The sequence below is a fragment of the Carassius carassius genome, chromosome 12 (genome assembly GCF_963082965.1).
Source record: "Carassius carassius chromosome 12, fCarCar2.1, whole genome shotgun sequence".
NCBI classification, from domain to species: Eukaryota; Metazoa; Chordata; class Actinopteri; order Cypriniformes; family Cyprinidae; genus Carassius; species Carassius carassius.
In genome coordinates this window covers 30019423-30031445 of record NC_081766.1, presented here as the reverse complement: position 1 = coordinate 30031445, position 12023 = coordinate 30019423, and the positions used below count along the sequence as shown (strand labels likewise).

At 42.5% G+C, this 12023-nt stretch overlaps 1 protein-coding gene across 1 annotated transcript in view; it reads left to right on the top strand.

Moving 5' to 3' along the window:
* LOC132155202 (carboxyl-terminal PDZ ligand of neuronal nitric oxide synthase protein-like) overlaps positions 1-12023 on the top strand; it is a 50098-nt gene that overhangs the window by 23556 nt on the left and 14519 nt on the right. Inside the window, exon 7 of the mRNA XM_059564066.1 lies at positions 5785-5888. Coding sequence (XP_059420049.1) covers positions 5785-5888 — 104 coding nt within the window. The remainder of the gene's footprint in view (positions 1-5784; positions 5889-12023) is intronic.

Genomic DNA, 12023 nt, shown 5'->3' with positions numbered 1-12023 from the left:
TAGTGATGACCACTGATCACTCCATTGATGGATCCTGGGGCAACAACTTCAGACTCAATGAGTATGTCTTGCAGTCCTGCATCTCCAAAACCTTTTTCCTAGAATGCCCAGATAGGACATGCATGTGTGAAATTCACCTAGTCTAATCACTATACGCCGAGTAAAGTCATCGTCTCTCCAGCGGATTTGCTGAGCTTTGGCATATATAGCTTGGTCAAAAACTAATACTATATGGTCCAGTTCTAGCTGATCAGCAATTTGGACACTTCGCTTCAGAATTGTGTTTACTGTGGACATCTCTGTCGGTGAAGCCTCAATGACTGGAAGATAATACAGTGCTGACTTTTGCAGAGTGTCATCACCTTGAAGCAACGTATGGAAACCTTTCCAGCTTGGGATTGTGCATCTTTCAGCATCTATGGACTTTACAAAAACATATGCCAGTTCAGTTTGTGCAGCAGACATGGTGTTCAATTTGTATGTGTCCGCCTGTAATGGAATACTTGCATGATGAGATAAGTTCTGTGGTCCTTGTCTTTTAGACTGATGGTACTGTTCTATAGGGATGCTAGGGGGTGCTTTGAACGTGGGAACTCCCTTCTGTAGAGGTTGTCTGTTTGTTGTTAACACAGCTTCGACTACAGTACTTTGCAGCATAATCCCATTTGTGTGGTGTGTTGTTCCACGACCTGACAGTGTCTCCTCCCCAAAGTCAATATTGTCCCACACAAGTATTGTAGGAACCTTCTTTGAGAATCCCTTTGGTATTTTGTCTCTGCTCTCTACTAGTTGAAGTTGGGCAAGGCTAGTGTCTAGACTGACAACTGTGTCCCATGATGCACAATGTCCTAGTCTATTTAGAAGTGACACAATTTGTGATGAACCTGTTAAATGGCGAATAGTTAGACCAAGACACAATGATTTAGGTGTCTGCCTCCGGCCCTTAGATGCGAGATACACAATGTCTTGACAAACAGAGATCACTTTTAAGTTCAAATCATCTGGAATATCTACATAATGGGCCAGTGTTGGTTCCTCAGTTGCACCGATAATCCATGAAATCAGATTGTACAGTTCGAGTGGTACAACAGATTTTGCTTCGTTCATATTTAAATCATCTGACGTGGGTGGCCATGGGCATTTCATACCAGGAGAGTCACATAGAAGCATCTTTAATATCAATGCCGCACTATAAAGTGTCCTTGTGTCCTCTGTAGTATTGATAGAGGCCATTGAACCTGGTCTTTGCGGACCAGCTTTTGTACTTGCCGTGTTTTCACCATCACTTTGGCTAGTTACCTCAGTTGACTCAGTTGTTTCTGTACCTGATGGATGAGGTAGCCTGTCTATCAGCTTATCAGCAGACAGTGTCTCAACAAAAACCAGCTCACTGATGTTGCGCTTGTTGGGGGAGTGAAACACCAGCTGGGGGAAATCACGGGTCAACCTCCTCTTCAATTTATCCTGCCTGAAACAAAGATACAGTGACAGATAATCACAACAGTATGTAAAAAAAGATATATTCACACTGAAAAATATTTAGTTGAAATACACTGTGTATCAGCTTCTACACATCATAAAATATAATTATGATTTCATTATTATGAATTCCATTTTTGTGAGAAAAAATAAAATGTTGCACAAATTTTTTTTACAAAGCTGCAAAAGAAACTCATGGTATTTAAATTACCTGTAGTTTGAAGCATCAAGATCTTCATGTTTTTTCACAAGATTTAAAAAGTTTCTTCTGAGCTGCGTCATTGTCAGCACCTCTTGGTTTACAATTATTCTATGGCGGATGATCCGCTCACAGAACATCTTGTAGCTGGCATCGAAGGTTGGCTCATTTCTAAAAAGAAAACACATTAAAAACAGCAAAGTAAATATTTTATGTGCCATAACTATTTCACAATTGCTTCCATTTTAAATATAGTATAAATAGTAGCAAATTGAAAGCAATTGACCAAGCGATTTGAGAAGTTTTTTACATTTATTTTTCAGAAAGAAAATACATGGTAATAAATAAATTATATATAATATATAATTTCCTTCACAAACCACTACACATTTTATCATATTGAATTACAGTCAAAACTGTGTTTACAGACAAAATGGCAATATGCAGTCTAAGTAGGTGGTCAATGCTTTACTTTAGAAATATGCAATAATGTGAGGGAATTACTCATTATTATTTGATAATACAATATAATAACTTACTGTTCATCTGAGGTCCCAGTAACTGTTGCAGTAGACTTTGTCAGGAACCTGGTGTACTGTCTGTAACAGGACTTGTGGTATCGCACCTCCAGACACACACAGTCTTTGTCTCGAATATGCACAAGAATGCTAGTGTCTTCCTTCATCTCAGCAGCTTTCAGTAACTGGCCTGTAAATAAAGCAGACTATATTTAAATTAATTTGTAAATTAAAACATTAAGTAAAAACTGTGGTTTAACTCTTTACAATAAGGTTCGTTAGTTAACATTAGTTAACTACATTAGTTATCATGAACTGCACATATACAGCATTTATTAATATTTGTTCATGTTAATTTCAACGTTTACTAATACTTTATTAAAATCTTGTTAACATTAGTTCATGCACTGTGAACTAACATGAACAAACAATGAACAGCTCTATTTCTATTAACTAACATTAACAAAGATTAACAAATAGAGTAACAAATGTATTGCTCATGGTTAATTCATGTTAGTCAATACATTAATGAACCTTATTGTAAAGTGTTACCAAACTGTGTTATAACAGTTAAACAATATTGAGTGTTCTGACTGTAGCTGTATGCAAAATAATGCAAATCTATGTAATTGAAAGTTAGCCATGGTACACAGCATACGACATAAAACTTCAAACGTGTGTGTGTGTGTGTGTGTGTGTACTTTTTACCTACCTGCTGACAACGTTTCTGCCTGTGAAAGATGGTCCTTCTGGCGTTTGCCTGCAACCGTAATGTACTTGTCCGTTTTCTTACAAATTATGCACAAGGCAGGAAGCACAGGACCTGCACAAGCTACTGGCAGGCCCGTCCTGGATCGAAGTTTCTTTGTCGGACATTCAATTGTTGAGGTACTACTACCTGATGGCACAGACTGAGCATCTTGAGCTTCAGGATGCTGTGTGACCCGTTTCTCGGCCGCATCCAAGCGCTTTTTGTCAATGAAACGCCTGTAGCAAGTGGGGTGAAACCCAGCGTCTTCGGGAACATTGTCAAATTCAATTTCTAGACAATGTTTGTATGTTTCTGCTATTCTCTGAGTCTCACCCTGCAAGCCAAGCCACCGTTTGGCGCTGTTTCTGAATGTATCCCATCGTGTGCGTGAAAAATCCTGTATTTCTTCTTTATGTATGGACGTGAGCTGCATATAGCATTGTTTAGAATACTTATTGTGGAGTTTTGAAGGAGGTCTGGCCGTAATTTCTTCGTCTTTGCTACTCAATATTGATGACAAGGGCGCAGACATCTTGGATTCATGTTTACATGTCGTTCCAAAAAGCGGCCACCTTATTGGTCTAGCGGGAAGCACGTGATGATTGCCTCATCACTCCTGATAAAAATATGATTACGCGAGGAAAGAACTATTGCCGACTTTAAACACTAATGAAAAATAAACTGCAGGATTACTCATGGAGAACTTTCATTTTCGCGCTCAAAACAAATAGGTGTTTTTATTGGGATGAAAATAATTTAGTGCCCTATTATGGGAACGGGATTAAACGAAAACGGCTTCACCTTATGGCCTATCTTGACTGACGTGAGGATCAACTCGATACGAGCAGGGGACAGACATGCCTGTTGAATCCCACACCAATCCCAGATAAGTGATCCTCTGTAATGGAGAAAGCACATTTTTCTTGCCGTTTAATCTTAACCCCAACTTTTTCATATGGGCGAGAACGACATCTCGATGCCGAACTACCATCTGCTCTGATTGATCCAAAATCAACCAATCGTCGATATAATTTAGTATGTGGATGCCCTGGAGTTGCAGTGGAGCCAGCACAACATCCACACACTACGTGAATGTTCAGGGTAAGAGTGCTAGACCAAAAGGAAGAACTTGATATTGGTAAGCTTTGCCCCTGAAAGCAAACCTTAGAAACTTCCTGTGATTGGGACGGATGGAGATATGAGACACGACCTGCCTGATAGTAAGCATTTTGAACTTCAGTCGCATGACTGAGCGGTTTAACTGACGCAGGTCTAAAATCGGACGCAACCTCCCATCCTTCTTTGGAACTACCGTATTTTCTGGACTATAAGTTGCACTTTTTTTCATAGTTTGGCTGCTCCTGCGACTTATAGTCAGGTGCGACTTATTTATCAAAATTAATTTGACATGAACCAAGAAAAATGAACTAAAAATGAACCAATAGAAAACATTACCATCTAGAGCCACGAGAGGGCGCTCTATGCTGCCAGAGATGCTGCTCAGTGCTCCTGTAGCCTACACTGAAGACATAGAGTGCCCTCTCGCGGCTGTAGACGGTAATGTCTTCTCTTGGTTCTTGGTTCTAAATAAATGCGACTTATAGTCCAGTGCGACTTATATGTGTTTTTTCCCTCATCATGACGTATTTTTGGACTGATGCGACTTATACTCAGGTGCGACCTATAGTCCGAAAAATACGGTATAAAGTATTTGCTGTAGAACCCGGACTCTCTGTCATGAGGAGAGACCACCTCGATGGCCTCCATCCTCAGAAGGGTATTTACTTCTTGTTCCAATATCAGAGCCTGCTCGGGACCCACTAGTGTGGGAAAGACCCCGTTAAAAAGTGGTGGCGGAGCACAGAATTGAATTCGATAACCTTTTTCTACAGTCTGCAGGACCCAATGAGACACATTTGGCAGTGGCTTCCACGCTGCTAAATAGTTTACTAAGGGAACCAGTCTCTTGACTTTGTATGACAGACAACAGTAAATAAGACTGACAGAAATGTAATGGTAACTGACACACACACAGAGCTTCGCTGAATGACAGAAAGCTGATGCTCGTTCCACCTTACGTGCTTTTATAGCTTCCTGGTCACTACGTCACCTGCCTATGATGTCACACCCATTCATGGGACTGATTACACTGATGTTATTCTGAGCGGGTCACACTGAAGGGCGTTCCCAAAGCATTTTCGGACACAGCTCGAGTTGCTGAAGGAGAAGCAGTTTCCTTACTTTAGCAAAGGAAAACCAGTCTCCTCTTGGCTTATATCAAAATTCTCAGACATTCTTCTTAATAAATCCTTGTTTTGTACTTCTAATTAGTGACCGTTGTTTTGTTTTGATCTCTCTGCTGCATTTCCGCATACATCACTTCTGAGCGGCGCATGAGCAAATTACCTCATACGTTATTCCCCTGTAACTGCTTTGTTTACTACTGTGAGCACAAGCTTGATTAAAGTGATTATAACGTTTTGAAAATGGATATTTTTCTTACAAAATTGCATCGATTCGCTACTGGAGGCCTTTGTTTACCCCCTGGAGCCATGTGAGACACTTTTTTTTTGTTGCATCCAACAGCTTGAAAGATCAAATAATTCTTTTTAAACAACTCCCAACTGAATTTGTCTGAAAGAAGAAAGTCATATACACCTAGGATGACTTCAGGGTGAGTAATTTATGGCTTAATTTTCATTTTTGGCTGAACTAACCCTTTAACATAATTATATAATTTGTATTGTTGTAAACTAGCAACAGACTCAATCTGTACCTGTGAAACTGGACTGATTATGTTGTATTCTAAATCATGTGATTTATCTGAATTTCAACAGCATGGCTTGTGAAAGGTGAGGAGGAGAGAAGCAAAGATGAGACTTCAGTTGATGGCGGCACCACTGAGAGATCAGACAATGCTGAGCTGGGGAAAGATGAAATGGTAAAGTCTTCTGCCTGACCATAAAGTTTAGCAGAATATCTGAAAGAAACGTTTTTGCAGTTGTCTTAATTTTTCCTCATCAATTAGGTTTTTTTTATATTGACTTTACCAATAGAAAGCCTTGTTTTTTAGAAGAAACTGAAAGGCTGACGAGATCTCAGGTGTTGTCTTTTTCAAATATAGCTCAGGTTTTGCCTGCTTTCTGTTGTCACGGTTCTGCTAGTGTGCCCTAGTTGCCACCAGATGTGTTTGTTGTTGGTGCCATGTGCTCTCCTGTCTATTGTCTGACCCCACCCTTCTTGTTATCTCATTATTGTTTTAGTTACTCCATCTGTCTCCTTCGTTACCTTCCTCCCTATTTATTCTCCTTGTTTCTGCAGTCCTTTGCTGGTTTCTTGTTTAATGGTTATATTCTGAGAGTAATTTTCATATGTGTGTATGTTCCTCTTGCCTTGCTGTGCCCCGTCTTGGCCTGCCTGCCTGTTTTCCCCCCTCAGGGTAGTTTTTGCCAGCAGGCAGCCAGTGCTAGTATGGGTATATTTTAATATGAATTACGCAATTACGCCAACAATCGTCCTTTTGGGATTTTGTTTAAGACCTCATTGATCAAGTAGTGAATGCAAGATGAAGCATTGAAGCTTTTCATCCAAGTGGTAATGATTGTATACCATAACATAACTGTGTAATAAACATATTGGCTTGAAATGAATGGGGCTATCAAATGGCTGTGTAAATCAAGTATTTGCTTATAATAGGCAGGAGGGCCAATATTATTAGTCTAAAACTGGAAAATGGCTGAGCTTAACAGGGCAGAGGTCTGTGAATTTATAAGATTGAACCGCTTCCTGAACTAGTCAGTCTAACCGAGGCTTTGGATGTCATCAGTAGCTGCTTTACATGGACCCCTACTAATCTGATCGTAATAGAACTTGGAGCACAATCAGAATAAAAAGTACAATGTAAACATGTCAGTCGGATTGAATTGACCAGATCCGACTAAAATTTTGATCGGATTGTAAGGGGTGGTTTATTCCTTTTATAATCCGAGCGAGAGGACATGTAAACACTTGATCAGATTGAAAACCAAAACTGGAAAGCACTGAAAGTAGAAATAGCATAATGCCACGAAGAATGAGCTGTTCTTCCTGGCAAATAAAGTGTCATATATAAGTGTCCACTGTGTGAGCAAGACACTTAACCCCTAGTTGCTCCAGAGGCGCGCGACCTCTGACATATATAGCAATTGTAAGTCGCTTTGGATAAAAGCCTCAGCTAAATGAATAAATGTAAATGTAAATGTGTCCCATCATTATAAAACTCCCCTTTCACTCAGCATCTGTGAAGTGGATCAGGACAACATTCCACCAGAGTCCTTGTTTAAGACTCTCATCAACAAACGACTAGTTTTGAGTGTGGGAAGGGGCACTTAATTTATTTATTAATTTATTTATTTTTTTAAGTAAGCAGTACTGCACAACAGTTCATGTGCTGGTCATCGCCTAATTAGGTCAATCTACCCTAAGTAGATAAATATCTAGTGTGCTTTTTAAAACAGTATGCAACAACAGTGGGAAACTCTGTATATTCATGCAGTGTCCGCATGTCAAAAGATTAAATCGAATCAGAAGCTTTTGACATATAAACGCGCATGTCAACCTGATCACTTTTTTTGCATTCATGTAAACACTATGTTTGGATTCGTCAATCAGAATGAATTAATTCTGATGGATGCAAAAAGTGTCCATGTAAACTCACCTAGTGGCTACGTTTACATGCAACCAAATAATCAGTTTGTAATCAGAATCAGAATCAGAATCAGAATGAGCTTTATTGCCAGGTATGTTCACACATACGAGGAATTTGTTTTCGTGACAGAGCTCCGCAGTGCAACATAACAATAACACAATAACAAAAAACACAATAAGGAATAAAAAATACAAAAAAAATACAAGTAGGTGGGTAAGGATTGACAATATACAAATTGACAATGTATGGCAGGTATATTAAAATGAGCATTTATGTATGTACATGTATATTATGTGGAAAAGTTTTAACTGTACGCTAAGTATGTGTGTTGGATAAATAAGTGTATGTGTATATAAATATAAATATAAGTAGTGTATTGTGTTCCATGTATGTACATGTATATTATGTGCAAAAGATTTAAGTGTACGCTAAGTATGTGTGTTGGATAAAAAGTGTAGTGTATATAAATATAAATAGTGTAGTGTGTCCCACAGTTATTATCAGCTGTTCATAAGATGGATTGCCTGAGGGAAGAAACTGTTCCTGTGTCTGGTCGTTCTGGTGCTCAGTGCTCTGTAGCGTCGACCAGATGGCAACAGTTCAAAGAGGGAGTGTGCTGGATGTGAGGGGTCCAGAGTGATTTTAACAGCCCTTTTGCTCACTCTGGATAAGTACAGTTCTTGAATAGATGGGAGGGTTGTACCGATAATTCGCTCAGAAGTCCGGACTACCCTCTGTAGTCTTCTGAGGTCAGATTTAGAAGCTGAGCTGAACCAGACAGTTACTGAAGTGCAGAGGATGGATTCGATGATGGTGGAGTAGAACTGTTTCAGCAGATCCTGTGGCAGGATAAACTTCCTCAGCTGGCGAAGGAAGTACAACCTCTGCTGGGCCTTTTTCACAATGGAGTCAATGTGAATGTCCCACTTCAGGTCCTGAGAGATAGTGGTGCCCAGGAACCTGAATGACTCCACTGCAGTCACAGTGCTGTTCATGATGGTGAGTGGGGGGAGTGCAGGGGGGTTTCTCCTGAAGTCCACGATCATCTCCACTGTTTTGAGCGTGTTAAGCTCCAGGTTGTTGAGAGTCCACCAGACAGCCAGCTCTTTAACCTCCTGTCTGTAAGCAGACTCGTCACCGTCCTGAATGAGGCCGATGAGTGTGGTGTCATCTGCAAACTTCAGGAGCTTGACAGAGGGGTCCTTAGATGTGCAATCATTAGTGTACAGGGAGAAGAGCAGTGGGGAGAGAACACAGCCCTGGGGAGCTCCGGTGCTGATTGTACGGGTGCTGGATGTGTATTTTCCTAGTCTCACTAGCTGCTGCCTGTCTGTCAGGAAGCTGTTGATCCACTGACAGACGGAGGTGGGCACGGAGAGCTGAGTTAGTTTGGGCAGGAGGAGGTTTGGGATGATCGTGTTGAAGGCAGAGCTGAAGTCCACAAACAGGATCCTCACATAGGTCCCCGGTCTGTCTAGGTGTTGCAGAACATAATGCAGTCCGATGTTTACTGCATCGTCCACAGACCTGTTTGCTCTGTAGGCAAACTGAAGAGGATCTAGCAAGTGTCCAGTGATGTCTTTCAGGTGGGCCAGCACCAGTTTTTCAAATGACTTCATGACTACAGACGTTAGAGACACAGGCCTGTAGTCATTTAGTCCTGTAATTTTGGATTTCTTTGGGATAGGGATGATGGTGGAGCGTTTGAAGCATGAAGGGACTTCGCTAAGTTCCAGCGATCTGTTGAAGAACTGTGTGAAGATGGGGGCCAGCTGGTCAGCACAGGATTTCAGACAGGCTGGTGTAACACAATCTGGGCCTGGTGCTTTTTTCCTTTTCTGCTTCCGGAAGACCTGGCGCACCGCATCCTCGCTGATCTGTATTGCAGGTGTGGGGGAGAGGGGGGATGCAGGAGGTGTGAATGGTGAGAGCGCTTGATTGGAGAGGTGTTCAGGGTGGGTTGCAGGAGTTGTGAGTGGTGTAAACAGTTGTTTGGAGAGGCATTCAGGGTTGGTTGCAGGAGTTGTGAATGGTGAGAGCGGTTGATTGGTGAGGTGATCAGGATGGGTTGCAGGAGCTGTGAATGGTGTGAACGGTTGTTTGGAGAGGCATTCAGGGTTGGTTGCAGGAGTTGTGAATGGTGTGAATGGTTGTGTGGGGAGGTGTTCAGGGCAGGTGATGGGTGTTCTTTCAAACCTGCAGTAAAACTCGTTCAGATCGTCTGCCAGTCGTTGATTCTTCACAGTGCTGGGGGGTGGTGTCTTGTAATTGGTGATCTTCTTTAGGCTTTTCCACACTGATGCGGAGTCGTTCAAAGTGAACTGAGTCCTTATTTTTTCAGAATAATTCCTCTTTGCCACTTTGATCTCCTTTTCCAGTGTGTATTTAGCCTGTTTATACAAGACATTGTCCCCCTTCCTGTAAGCATCTTCTTTGGCCTGACGGAGCTGTCTGAGTTTTGCAGTGAACCACGGTTTGTCATTGTTGTAATTTAGTTGAGTCTTGGTAGGAATACACATATCCTCACAGAAACTGATATATGATGTTACGGTCTCTGTGAGTTCATCCAGATCGGTGGCAGCAGCTTCAAAAACACTCCAATCAGTGAGGTCAAAACAAGATTGTAAATCCTGCTCTGCTTCATTAGTCCATCTTTTTACAGTCCTTAATACAGGTTTAGCTGATTTTAGTTTCTGCCTGTAGGTCGGTATAAGATGAACCAGAAGGTGATCAGAACGTCCCAAAGCTGCTCGTGGAACAGAGTGAAATGCATCCTTTATTGTTGTGTAACAGTGATCCAATATATTACTGTCTCTTGTGGGACAAGTAACATGCTGTCTGTATTTTGGCAGTTCACGGGAGAGATTGGCTTTATTAAAGTCCCCAAGAATGATTAAAACAGAGTCTGGGTGTTGTTGTTCTGTCTCTGTGATCTGCTCAGCGAGTTTCTGTAAAGCTGAGCTCACGTGCGCTTGAGGAGGGATGTAAACACTAACCAGAATGAACGAATGAATCTCCCGCGGCGAATAGAATGGCTTGCAGTTAATGAAGAGCGTTTCGAGATTTGAGCAGCACGTCTTCTTTAACACAGTTACATCTGTACACCACCATTCATTGATGTAAAAGCATGTCCCGCCGCCGCGCGATTTCCCCGTTGATTCTGCGTCGCGATCCGCTCTAAACAGCTGAAAGTCCGGCAGATGGAGCGCGCTGTCCGGTATGGTGTCATTCAGCCAAGTTTCCGTGAAACACAGAGCAGCAGAGTAGGAGAAATCTTTATTTGTCCGAGAGAGCAGAAGCAGTTCGTCTGTTTTGTTGGGTAGAGAGCGGAGATTTGCCAGATGGATGCTAGGCAACGGCGTTCGAAATCCGCGTTTTCTGAGTCTCACGAGCGCACCAGCTCTTTTTCCCCGTCTGCGCGTCCTCTTGAAGCGTGTGATCAGCGCAGCCGCTCCGCCGACAAGAATGTCCAGCAAAACATCAGAATAGTCGAAAACCGGTGAAATATCGGGAGATGTGTGTTGCCGAATATCCAGCAATTCGTCCCTGGTGAAACTGATTGCAGGAATATAACTAAAGACAGGACAAACTAACAAAAACACAAAAACAACTGCAGAGCACGTCACGGAGGCAGCCATCCTGTATCGGCGCCACTCGCTTTCCGAGTGGCGGAAATTTTAATCGAATTTACAGCTAAATCGGACTGAAAAGCCCTCATGTAAAACACCTTAATCGATCCAATTGAAGGGGGTGGTTTATTCCTCTTCTAATATGAATGAGAGTGCATGTAAACACTCGATCATATTGAACCACGAAACTGAAAGGACTGCGCATGTGCAGTGACACAGAAATGACATATGACCCGCAGAACGAGTGGCTCTTCCTTTTGAATAAGTGTTGTATAAAGGCTGATTTATACATCTGCGTTGAACGTATGCCGTAGCCTAAGCGTAGACGCACATCCTGCACCGTAGCATGATGTGCACCTCTCAAAGATCTAACAGCGCATCAATTCTACGCGAACTGTATAAATGAAAACTGATGCATAGCCACGGCGTACAGGACCCTTGTCCGGCCAACTGTCCTTCGTCCACGGCCGGAACCCAAAGCCAGACTGCCCATCACCTGTGTCCACGGAGATACAAGAGAAGTACCGGCGCGGCGCGTCACCATCACGGCGCCCCCTGGTGCCTGGTCGGTGGAATCGGGATCGTCAAGGATCTGCCAGTACCGGTCCTCCTTGGCAGGGATTGGCCGGGGTTCAACCGCCTCTTCGCCTCCACGAGCCAGCCTGTCAGCCCCGCCGGGATCCGCCCCCCACACCGGATAACCACGAAGCCCTGACGGCGTCCCGTGCTGCTGCCCTCGGACAGCCTCAGAGAGGGTGAG